Raw genomic sequence first — 13587 nt, forward strand, 5'->3', positions numbered from 1 at the left:
CATGAGGAGATTCTTGTACAACACAGACACACGATGCAAGGCACAGGTGACGATTAATATTATGTACTTCTTTTGACTACCAGAGGAATATTCTCGATGACCTAGTTGAAGTCCATTAATACTTACAAATACGTTGGTAATTTTAAACCGCGTATTCCTTATTCGTGGTCTGTTTAAGAATTTGACGATTGATGATCGGTTCCTGTCACTGTGGAAATACCAAACGATGGAATGGGTTCGCGAATGCGCGCGCATTCCAGCGATTTTAACCAGAAAGACTATGTCTGCTGCGTCTAATGGCTCGGTTGACATTGAAGATTTTATTGTGAAATGGCGGATTCGCTGGTGTGACCTAGAAAGGTCGTGGTAACTTGACAATGCTAAGTATCTACCGCGATCCCGATCGCGACGTTGGTCTTTCGTTGATGTCAGCTTACGTTGATGAGAAATTTGCTTATGTAAGAAAGAATTCGCTACTGATAAAAGATTATCTTCTTTATGGCTCGCGTCAATCTCGGTATTAGTTCGCGCACAACAACGTGCGCATACATGTACAATGTACATAAACCGGTGTGTGTGTGTTGGTGAATTATCATTATGTAAATACAATATTGACGAGACGTCGTCTGTGAGGGGAAAATTTTACACTCGACGAAGCACATAGCGCGATAAAACATTTTGTACTTACCTATGCAACCAAAAGAATGAAAATAGCGTATATTTATAGAGTTCGCTGAAGTAGCGAACGTGCGAAATTTTTCAACATCGAATTTGGCTAACGTGAAACGCGTCTGAAGCGCGGCGGCGCTGTGGTAATTTTTAAATTTTAATTAGAATGAAAATCGGCCGTATGCATGTTTGGAATGAGGTCGCGAAGGATTTTTTTTTCTGTCGTGTCTTACTCTCGGCAAGGCATAAATTGGTTATCGACGCACGTTTTGTAAGATGCGGATAAGACGGATGGTGCGGGTGTGTTTTAAAAATATGGATAACTGGCAAACAGTCGTCGATAACATCGACGCACCTATTTTTTTCGCGTGCATTCTTTTCGTAATTTTGTTTACATTTTTCGACGACCGAGTGAAACCTATTTAAAGATGAGAAATATTTTGGCATTATTCATATCGCCGCCGTACTTCCGCTTTGCAAACAATGACACGTACATATTTCTTTGGCTGATTATGTGAAGACTGATGACAGGGGAGGGTGGACGTAGCAATGCTGCGTAAGCGAATGCAGTATTTGGTATGGTGTGGCTTGTGTATTTTCAAGTTGTAGTTTTCGAGGAAATTACATATATGGATATTGTTTTAGTCTAGTTGACTGATGCCGGCTTCTCCCTTCAGCCAGTTTTTCTTCAGGTCTACGAGGGATGAACGTGGAAATTACAACACTATTGAAAGCAAGATATCTGCCAGGTCATCGAAGTCGTCAAAAAGCCATCCTTTTGGCCAAAACTTGAACTCGATTACCAAAAATTGATCAAATGTTCTCAAAATTGAATAATAATTTGTCAAAAATGCAACAATTATTATAGAAAAAAAATTGTTGAATTGTCTTCTCAGTTACTGAAAGTTGCCATAAATTGGTAAAAAAAATTAAGATATAAGCAAAACTTGGCGAAAATTGCTCAAAAATTTGTTGAAATGCCAATTCGCTGAAAATGTGGACAAAATATCCCAAAAATTATCAGTTTAAGAAAAAAATTGAGAGAAATTACAAAAAATTGATCGTATATCGAATTGAAATGAAATTGTGAAAAAATCACATATAGCAATAGAAATCTTAAAATACTACAGAAATTACTCACTTGAAAGTTACCAAAAATTAATAGAATTCATCAACTCTGAAATTCTGAAAAATTTTGACCTGATGGAATTTTTTTCATTTTTTTTCCAGTGATTAGTGCGAAAAATTATGTAAAAATCCCCCGTCAAAGTTGAATTCCAAACCTACTGAATTTTCAGAAAAGGTCATCCAAATTCTTTTTTATTTCTTCGATTTAGTAAAACCTCGGAAAGTAATCTTACATTTGATATTATTTGACAAAAACACCATAAAATTGGTATGGAAATCACTAAAGTTATCAAAAATTAATAAAACATTAGGAAACGATGAAATGTCTCAAAATTCGAGTGAAATTTTCGATAATTCGATTAAATTTTTGAGAAATATGAACAAAAAATCAATCAAATGTTCTCAAAATTGAACGAGAATTATATTCAAAAAATGCCGAAAGTATGACACAAAAACTTTTAAATTATTGATTTCCCTGTTATTGTAAAGTATTAAAATCACAATAATTGAGCAAAGTTTTGCAATATTGCTCAAAATTGTTGAAAATTGCTTAAAATAATAGAATATTGTCAAAATAGTAAAACTTTGTAAAAAAAAAAAAAAAAAAAAAAAAAAACATTAAATAATACATATGAAGAGTGATATTCCAAAACTCGCTTTGTCCATTTTCACAACTTTTCAGGAGAGAGGAAAAACAGTTTCCTTTTAAACAGGTAAATTGGCTTTTTAGGCGAGTTTAGCACTTTATTTGGGTGGATTTATGATGTAGGAGTGTAGGTATACATTTCATCCACTAAATACTGCTGAAAAAAATTTCAATAAAAATGTACAAAGCTCGTTTTGGAACATTATTTTTTTTAAAATTTTTAGTGAATTGGCTATTTAGGTGAGTTTAACACCTCATTTTGGTAGGTTGATGATGTAGGAATGTGAGTTAATACTTCATCTACCAGGTACCACTGCAAACCCAACTTTGATAAAAATGGACAAAGCGAGTTTTGGAATATCACTCTTCATATCATGTTAATGGTAAACATGGCGTAAAAATCGTTTGAAAATCGTCAACAATTGCCCAGTGAAGTTGCCCAACACTTTGCAGTAATTCAGTAATTTCTGAAAACGCAGCTTTCAAACTTCTCGATAAAATGGCATAAAAACACCTAAAATTGATCCGAAACTTCATAAAATGTCTCGAAATTTGCGTAAAATCTTGCAAAAGTCGCATAGATTATGAAGAATTGATTACAAATTCTCAAAATTGCATGAAAGTTTGTCAAAAGTGTAGGAAGTGTTATAAAAACCATTATCAACCTGGCTTCTCAGGTATTGCAAATTTCCCTAAATTGATGCAAAGTCAGCAAAATCAAGCAAACTTGTGCAAAAATTTTTTTTTTAATTTGTTAAAAATGTGGAAAATGATTGAAAATTTGATGAAATACCTACTTACTTATATTTTGAAGTTTTATTAAAATATCTTTAAAATGTCCAAATTTCAAACAAACTGTAAAAGATCACTAATGAATAAAAAATAATCAAATACACATCATCAAATCGAAATTTTGCAGAAATTACACGAAATATCACAGAAAAATTGCGAAGCATTATTAAAAATTTTATGAAACGAAGCTGAAAAATTGTCAAAATGACATGAAAACAAATTTTAAATGACCAAAAATTGATGAAATATCTCAGAATTTGAGTAAAATGTTTGGTTTGCTCGGGTCCATTTGCTTTTTTTTCATTTTCAATTTTTCAACATGAAATAACTATTCGAATTTCAAAATGTTGAAGTAAATAATAATATGAAATACCATCGAAATTGAAGAATTCGAGTTAAATTTGATTTTGAGCGAACACGATGTGATATTCATCAATTTTTAAAATTGATAAGGAGAAAATAAAACGAAAAATTGAAGTGAAACGTTATATTTTTGGCGTCTACTTGTTTAAATAAAATCATAAAATGTTTGAAGTCATTTAGCAAACATTTTTTACAATAATTTGGCTAAAAACTTGAATGTAAATTTTGACGATCCCCCCCCCCTCTTAAAAATTCCATAAATGCTCGAAAAATGACCTGCTGAAAGTCTTGCTAAAAGTCCTACTCGAGTCCTACTTTTTCATTTTGAAATTTTGTTAGACACCCTATTTTTCCTAAAATTGCGATATTTTTTGGAAAATGCCTCTTCTTTGAGGACCCATATCTCTCCTGTCGGGGTACATACAGAGCAAAAAAAAAATTCTGAGTGACTTTCAACTCTGAATGAAAGTCTCCGCTGAATGTGGTAAAAATCCTCCGACATTTTCTTTTCGCTATCCTCCTTTTATATTTATGGCTTCAAGATCTATGACAGGCTGATTTTGGATGAAAATTTTAGTGATCAAGGTTCATTTGAATGCATAATTTTTTATCAAAACATAGGACAGTTTCAGTGCCTAGTTCCTTGCTGCAGATATTCTTCCAAATTTCCAGTTGAATTTGTCTGTCTGGTCTCGATTGGATTATCATCAGTCAAATCTAGCTCGAATGCTTTTACTCGTATATGTAGATGACTCCTTTTAGAGAACCCATTGAAAATACATTTACGAAGGTTCCGATTATTAATTCCGATAAAGAAAAATCCTTTCTTTATTTTGATCCGTATGGTTACATATCGTCGAGATTTTACATTCATCGTCAACGCAGCGATTTGCGACACTAATTAACCTAGATTTTAGCATTTCACGGCGAGGGGCACAATGAATTTATCATAAATCAGACCCGTGCATGGCACCAGGCGTTCACTCAGCACACGACTTTGATATGAAAACCATCGATAGGTCTTTTTTTATCTTCCTCACAAATCGTAACCAAACATGGATACGACGACTCGAACCCATTAAAAAAAAAATTTGAAACACTGATCGTATTTCGCGGAATCATACTCGCACCAAGGGGTATCGGTATCACCGCAGCGAGCTGCTGGGTGGTGATTTTTATACAAATTTGTAGTTTGATATGCGCGGTCTGGCGATCGCTGGTTTGTTGATCTCGCGCGACTACACAGAAAGTCATTTTCGTAGCTGTTGCATTAATTCATATCTACCTACTCATTACTCTGTTATAACTCGAAACGCGAGTAAATCGATGGTCATCTGTGAGAATAGGAAGCAAAAGGGCAATTCGTAGGCGTCGAGGAGCAGTACAACGGTACTTTTGGGTGCGCTGTGGCTGTCTCTGTATATTATTAATAACTGAATAACTGCAGAAATGGCGATTGGCAAAACGCTGAGTACTCGTATAGTGAATGAAGCCTCTCTCGGGTTACAAATTACAACCGCACTCGCGTACACAGTATTCGGTTCATTATTTGGAGAAGACGACCAAGTGCCCGAGAGGCCAGGCGCGCTCTCTAATACAGGTTTACCGGAACCGAATAATTTGCTTCGGCGTGAGCCCGTCAATTATATGGTCATTGAGTGGTGTATAGCGTGTAATGTATTATTTGTAGTATGTATAGTACACGTTCATGTTTGGTGTGCCAGTACGAACTTGGTAGATTCTTCGATGATAAAAACACCTTCTTGGCACGTGAATGTTTGGTCAAATCAAAGGTATTGCTTGATCAATAAATAGGGCTGTGCGGAGAGGGAGGCAAAGAGGAAAATTCATCCCATTCCCAGATTTCTTGGAGGATCAGAGAAATGAAAAGTCTGAGATGTGTTGATAAGCAATTGCGAGGTTGATTTTTCAAAATTCTGGAACATTTTTTTGTGTTTGCTAAAAAATTTGAGACTTTGATTGTTGAAAAATATATATATTTTTTATTCTCGTTTTCCGATGATTTGGTCAACAGTTCCTTGAATGACAAATCTTATTACGTAGTACACAACGAATAATAATAATGGACTAATAAATGAATCATCAAAATAACTAAACACTCACGCGACGAACGTTTTAAATTTCTCTCAATTAGATACTGCCAACGTAACATTAAATACATGTGCAGATATATAACTGCATAGTACACAAGAAGCATCACTCACATCCTTATCACCACCTATTACTCTCTCTGATGACTCAGAATTTAAAATTTGCGGCAGCTATTCATGAATGAAAATTTCGCTCCTTACACGTCCAATTTGCAATTACATCTTTTCCTTCTGGTATCCATGTGTGAATTTTACACTCGTCAACCGGAACACACCAGACAATTTTCAATTTTACATATGTTACAAGATAGCTAGCTACGTCACTGGCCGATTACGCACTCCACCGGAGTGTCAAAGTTGACTCATTATGATGGTGACGAAAGCTCACGCTGCTGTACCGTTTGTGGCCTTGAATAATTTCGCAGCTCGCTTCAGCGAGACTTCTCAAATTACCACGCTCCATACTAAATCAGGGATGGAAAGAGAGAGACAGCGAGAAGAAAAAGCAGCCAACAGAGCGTATTTTTTGGCAACTACCTACATTTGCAAGGTATCTTCCTTCAGTCGTATACGTACGTGGATTTCGAATAACGAATATACTCGACGAGCAATGTTTATATACTCGTACGTATTACTAAATTAATTAGCGAGCCACCGCAAAGGGCCAGTCGGCTCACCTTTTTACTTTCCTAGGTATATGTAAAAACGTACCTAGTCTATACTTCATAATACGCCGGACAATAGAGCACGTACTTTATACCGATGATTAACGAGAACGTGTAAGTATACAACCAACGCGTAATGAACTGTATCTATTTTAATTTCTTCGACTTAAGTAGTGTTTAACGGCACGACATGCACGATTTCAAAACCACAGTCGTACACGCTGTACAGCAGAAACAAGAAAATAACGAGAGAAAAAAACAAACGGATTGAGATGAGAAATACAGGCAGAAGAACGACGAGATGAATGGAGCAGGCAGAAGGGACCAAAATGAGAGAGACATTATTACCGATGGTATTTTTATTTTTAGTTTCGAGTATTAAACTCGGACTATGCCATAATCGTACGTGTTACACCTTCCTGAGATGTTGTCAGACAGTAAGATCAACTTACATACTCGTATGTATAGTGATTAGATACATTTTCCAGCTTTAAGAAGATATTTGCCAATTTTTTGGCAGTCTTTAATCAGGGAAAAAACTGGACTTTAAACACACAATATGTTATCAAAAAAATAGCAAATATCATTTTTGGACAAAATTTGAGGAATTTTTCGGTGAGGAGGATCTTGAGAAATGAACGGAGACAATTTTCATTTTTTTTCTCAAATGATTTTGTGTACCCCTGGAAGTGAAGCTTTTCATGAAAAAAGTCTAATATCACTATGATTCTGGTACGATTCTCCGAACGATTATTTCCCTCATTCCCTGAACACTCATTTCTCCGAATCTCATTTTCCTGAATTCAAATTCGCGGATCCGATTTCACAAAACCATATCTCCCTTTTTCCCGAATCTGGTTTCCCGAATTTAATTTGCCCAATAAACGACTCTTCTCCCGAATGTTTTTTTCGAATTTGTATAAGCTTTGCCTATCACTTTGTATTTTATTTATGATTTTTGAGTATCTACTGGGTGAGATCGTCTTCGACTTTTTTTTTTTTTTGGAAAGTCGAGATTTTTAAAAAAGGTTGAGAATTATGTCAGTATATTGTGGGAAAAATTTTGGGTCTCAGGTCAAATTCTGACCCTCATTTGTCTACCAGGGTTTCAAATTTTAAAATTGACTGCGAAAATCGAAAAAAATGCCTTTTCGTTTTTATGGTAGATAATTGATCGTGTATGGTCGTAGTTGTATTCATTCTATAATATAAAAAATGTATTTGCAATTTTACCGCTTTTTTAAGAAGAGTTGAAGTAAAATTTCGAAAAGTAGCTAAAATTGGAAAAACAATTTTTGTGCTTCTAAATGGATAGAATACTTACCATCAGTTTTTATTTAAAAAATTCAAAGGAATATTTTTTCTGCAAATTTTTATCCTGACAGAATTTATTTTTTCTAATGTTCTGTTTGAAAATGAAAAAAATTTCATTTGATTTTGAATCAACTTCCATCCCACCAATTCTCCATTGAATTGTTTTAAAAAAATTCCTGTCAAAAGTCTTGCTTTTTTGGCATGATTGTCAGCAGACCTCTTTTTGTATTTCCTTCCGGGGGGGGGGGCTAAATTGAAATTGCAGGTCCCTAATTTTCAGACCCCCCCCCTCCCAACTGTGTTTTGAGAAAAAAAAATTGAAGTAGGTAGAGTACGTGAATTATTTTTTTATTGTTTAAAAATTTTTCAACTTTTTTGAAAGGAAAAATGTTGATTACTTTGTTTTGCTCTTCAAGTACTAATGTTCCATTATTCAAAAATTTCAACGTGACAACCTTGACAGATTTTGTTCTTAGATAATTTTGACCTTTTAAAAAAATTCAAAAATTTTTGAAAAAGTTACAAAAATTTATTAATTTTTTATTGTTTTTAAATTCTTTCATTTTTTTAGTTTTTATGGCAATCTTCCACAAAAAAAAGCCCTGACTGTCAGTAAGTTTTGTTTTTTACTGAAATTTCTAGAAAGTTTTGCGTTTTTGCAATAATTTTAATTGTCCGAAAATTTTTCTGTTTTGTTGAAATTTGTCAAAAAGTCCCTTTTTTCAGCAGAAATAATTTAAAAAATCTGAATTCTTATTGTTTCAATCCGAGATTCCGCGTCTTCTTGCGGAATTTTTCATTTTTAAAAATTTTTTTCTTGTCATCTTTGTAAATGGAAAAATTTTATTCTGAAAACATTTTGATTCAAATAAATTTTGACCCAATCTGATTTCCACTAAATCATTTGAAAAAATTCCAGTCAAAAGCCCTGCTTTTTGGCATGAATAATGCTCAAAAAAAAATTGTTTTCCCTAAATTGCCAAAAAAAATCTCATTGATTTCTAGAAATTGTCCAAAAGTCCTGGGTTTTGACAAAAGTAGTAAAAATAATACTTGAGAAAAGTTTTATACTCGTAGTTTCAGTCGAACTTCGAACTTCTGTAGTTCTCTTTTTCATTACATTCAGAATTTTGATTATTGTTCATTTTTTCTGGATCTTCTTTGAAAAAAATTGATTATTTGTAATTTGAAAATATGTATCAAGTTTCAAAATGAATTTTGACATGACCCCACCACCCCACCCCTCCCTCCTCATTCGATCCCGAAAGAAAACGATTGGTTTGGAACACTGCCCACTGGTAGAGTAATGAGACGAGTTCGAGTCAGCGTCTCAAATAATCCTTCTTCGCACAACTCCTCTTTCCCTCCCCTCCAAAAAAATTCATTGACGACACACTCTGGACTTGAAAATTTTTTAAAATAACTTCGAAGTTTTCTCAAAAGTCAAAAATAAAATAATGATCACATCAAATTGAGATGACAAAATTTGGTTAATAACAATTTGAAAAAAAAAGTAGAAATCTGAAAGAAAAAGAGCTCCAATGCAGTGTTAGTTTCAAAAATAAAAATTGAATTTTTTAAAAATTAGCCTAAATAAAAACTTGAAGGTCAAAGTTTTCCCTCTGCTTTTGAAAGATACAAATTAGACGGGCATTTTGAATTATGCTTTCTTAATCAAAAGTTTTTTGACCTTTTTTTCAAGTTTTTGAACGAACATCAATCAATTTTATCAAACATTTTTTTTTTTTGGAACTTTTACTTTGGTCCACCGTTTATTTCAGAGAACATGTTCTTTTTCGTGTATTTGTTTAGATTCAACATTTTCACCCTCCTCCCTCCCCCCCCCGAGAATAAAAATGAAAAATTGGAAAAATGTTCAATTTCGGAAACATTTTTGTCATACTTTTTGGTATTTTCCTCTCCAGAAAGATGACGTAAGATTGATCAAAGATCTAGCGAAATGGTATTGCAGTGATAAGAGATGATAGAGCAAGTACATAGTTTGAAGCTCGAAGACCGAGAGCGGAGACCGAGTAGTGGTACATTCTGCATCGATACGACCTAAGCGTATCGAATTGTTTAAGCGTTACCTTGGCATTGCGAGTCGACTGGTACTCGCGATGCTGTAACTAACTTTTGGCCGATTCGAATATTCGCTCATTTATTAATTTTTTACCTTTTTACGCTTTAATACACCGGTACACGTTGCGAGACATGATCTGTAAAAGTCGAAGAATGGTGGTGACCGCACGTCGTCATCGAGTCTCTCCGCGTGACCAAACTTCTCCATCTTCATCCTACTACGCGAGCACCGTGTGAGAATTGTAATTCCTCTGCCTTATGATGGAAAGTGCGGGAGGCAGAGAATTCATTAATGCCGAGTGCGAGTTCCAACTTTGTTTATGACGGTTTTTATACATACGTATGTGTATTGTGATGCGAGAAGACAGATGACCTTGCTAGAGCCGGAAAAATAACGCGAAAAGAGGTAAACGTAGGTATTCGTACATGCGATTAAAATGACTGTGAGGAATATTGAAAGAAATTCTCGGATGAACGCCAAACACTAAACAGCTTACGCCGACGCGACACGATGCATTTTGTTGTTGGTTCAACTTCGATCGCGAAATAATGAACTCGCGAATGATTGGAATTTTCGCATTTTTGCTTATGTGTTGGTTGTTGGTGGATTGAATTGGAATTGGATGTAGTTAGAGGCTCGAGTATTATGTTTTGAAACGAACGATCAATGCTCGATGATTAGGAGGATGACGACTATGACAATGAATCCTATTCTGAGATGTTAAGTGTGTTTTTCTGGATGTTGTCGTCAATGTTGATATTGTTGTTGATAGCGTTGTGTATATCGTTGTTAACGATGATAGGAAAATTATAATATGTAATTGGCATAGTTGATATTACGTTGTGTTTGTCGCTGATAGAAAATATGATGTCGATTTGCGAAGAAATATTTACACGTATATCTGCGATCACGATACACGTGCTTGTTTCATGGGTTGAGTCGTAATCAGATATGTTCAATTGGGCTCTGTTCTTGGGTATCTGCGATTGTTTCCAATTTTCATTGACCACTTGTTTGAATTTTGACTCGATTTGGAAGCATATTAGGGACCTTTAAATGAGTCTAATAAATAATTTTTCAAAAATGCAGAAATTATTCTAAAAATTATTGTTGAATTAACCTTCTATGTAGTTACTGAAAATTACCATAAATTGGTGAAGAAATTGGCATAATTGAGCAAAATTTAGCAAAAATTGATTGCAAATTTATGCCATAAAAATTGTTTAAATTGACTGAAAATTAGCGAAACATTTTCTTAAAAATTGAGCAATCAAAAGGTCTTCCTTTTTCATTTTAGTGATAGTTTATTGAAATGCATCTCTCATCAAAAATCAGAATTTGACCCAAAAAATTTCAATTTTGAAAGTTACAGGAAAAATCAAATGAAAAATTATCGAGCTCTTGCTAGTGTGTTTCAAATGTAAATTCTTCAATTTATTTGAAAAAATATGCATAAACGCCTTTTTTTGGGGTGCATAAAGGGGGGCTTTAAAAAAGGATTCAAAATTACGAACATAGAGGGAGCTTAATTAAACTTTTTCATCTATATAGTTGAATAAGTATATACCTCAAAACATTACGTTTGGCGCGAATCGCATATTTCTAGTTTTCCAGGGGTTCCCAAAATATTGAAATTACAAAAAATTGGAAAATTCGATTTTTGAGTACCAGCGCAAAATTTTATTGAGCTCAAAATTTGGTAGAATGAAGGTCTTTCAGATACTAATACACTGTAGAAAGCTTTTTAGCGGGGTTCAAAGGAGTGGGTTCAAAATTAAGTGGTTCCAAAATTTTCCAAAAATCAAAAAAACTCCAATTTCTGCCCCCGTCGAAAACAGAAAAATCACCTCACAGAACGTTCGTCGGATTCAAACATATATTTTGCGCTGAAAAAATGTTCGAAATACTCAGTGATTCCTAAAATTATTTTTTTATTCACAACTTTGGAAACCCCTGGAGCTCAAATAGTGGTCATTTTGGGTTAACTAACCACGAATTCGTATTTAGGACATTTATTACAACATTTTGAGGGATGGTTGAGTCGTTTCCAGTGTAATTGTCTAACTTTCAATTTTTCTGTTTTATGATTGCATTTGAATAAGAATAAACTGTTCTTATTCGAGTTGAAAATTTTAGTGAGTAAAATTGAAAATTTTGGTATAAAAAGTTGGAATTTTCAGCAATCTGCACCCCTCTCCTTCGCCAAAAAAGCTCTTCGGTTCGACCCTGAATGTTGGTTTAATTTAGGTTTACAAAAAAAAACTACTTTTTTGGTCACTTTTTTCACTTTTGAAAGTTACTTAAGTAAGTTACGTTTTCTTATAAAAATTCAAGTACGATGTCTGATTTAGTAAACAGTTTGAAAAATGCACTATTTTGCTCCTGGAGAGGGGTCATATGAGGTTAGATTGATACCAGTAAAAATCACATCGGTGACACTTTCTCACTTGTTGTGCCAAATTTGAACCTTCTGGGTCAATTAGAGGTAGCTGGCAGTCAAAAGTAAGAGGGAAATTCAGTTTTTTCACCTCAAGTACGGTGGAAATGACCTCGAATGCCGAAATTTGGACATGTTGGTCACAGTGAAAGTACTATGGTTTCATTTTTGTTGACCATTTTTATCAATCGGAGTCCTTATTCTGACCCAAGTTGCATCAATGAATGAGGACTGTATTCAAAAAAAAAAACTGAGTCGTTTATTCTGAAAACGTTGTTCAAAGCTCAGAAAACGTATGTTTTACGTTGTTGGAACATTACCTAATATTTCTGCTTACTTTTCTTATGGAAAATACACACAAATCACAGCACAAAGATTATTCAAAGGAAGTGACTATCGTAATCATTATGCTATCGAACAAATAATTTATTTGTATTATAAATGGGTAATTAATCTTCAGCAATAAAAAATTAGTTGATCTTTCTTCAGCCAAAAATAATAATAAATTGATAAAATGCATAAACGATGCATCTCATTTCTCGATTCGTATTTAATATGCACGAGAATAGATTATCAATAAAGTTCTAAATTGAATTTTTTCATGTGACGTGTATATAAATTGTATGTCTGTGCAATCAGAAGTGCTGATAATGCGGAGGTTATTACTGATATTTTTTTTCGCGTGTATACGACTCAGAGAACTGGCGTTATCATATTTTCGCAAGTGATTTCGAATAAACGAACCATAAAACATCGTACATATTTGCTAATAGCGTGAAGATAATGTTACGAATAATTTATTGGAATTAAAATTAATATTTTCATTGGCCCGAACGCCCTAATGGTACACACACCACACCAAAAAAGAAAAAAGTTTAAATATTACGAATAATTTACGATATTTAATTATACGTGAATTACCTAATAGAGTATAATCTCGATTGTAGGTACGTGTATATTACGTGTGAACTAATTTTATTTTTCTTTTTTGTTTCTTTTTTTGACAGACTTTCACAGCATGGTGTAATTCACATTTAAGAAAAGCCGGCACAGCCATCGATAATATAGACGAAGATTTTCGTAATGGGTTAAAACTGATGTTACTATTGGAGGTAATCTCCGGCGAAACGTTACCGAAACCAGATCGCGGTAAAATGAGATTTCACAAAATTGCCAATGTAAATAAAGCTCTGGATTTCATCGCCAGCAAAGGAGTCAAGCTCGTGTCGATCGGCGCCGAAGGTTGGTAAAGAAAAACATAACCTATTCTAAATATTTCGACGTACGTGTAGGATGATCTAAAAATCACAAAAATGTATTTTTTTTTTTTTTTCAAAATTGGGCTTCAAACAGGCAAAAGCTCAAAGTTGGTGACCTTT

General features: G+C 34.0%; 1 protein-coding gene across 3 annotated transcripts in view; it reads left to right on the forward strand.

The window, feature by feature from the left end:
- Positions 1 to 13587, forward strand: part of Actn (alpha actinin) — a 67966-nt gene that overhangs the window by 35651 nt on the left and 18728 nt on the right. For all 3 annotated transcript variants that reach the window (XM_065354491.1, XM_065354490.1, XM_065354488.1), the window contains exon 2: positions 13216 to 13450. In XM_065354491.1, coding sequence (XP_065210563.1) covers positions 13216 to 13450 — 235 coding nt within the window. The remainder of the gene's footprint in view (positions 1 to 13215; positions 13451 to 13587) is intronic.

Source organism: Planococcus citri, chromosome 3, assembly GCF_950023065.1.
Source record: "Planococcus citri chromosome 3, ihPlaCitr1.1, whole genome shotgun sequence".
Lineage (NCBI taxonomy): Eukaryota > Metazoa > Arthropoda > Insecta > Hemiptera > Pseudococcidae > Planococcus > Planococcus citri.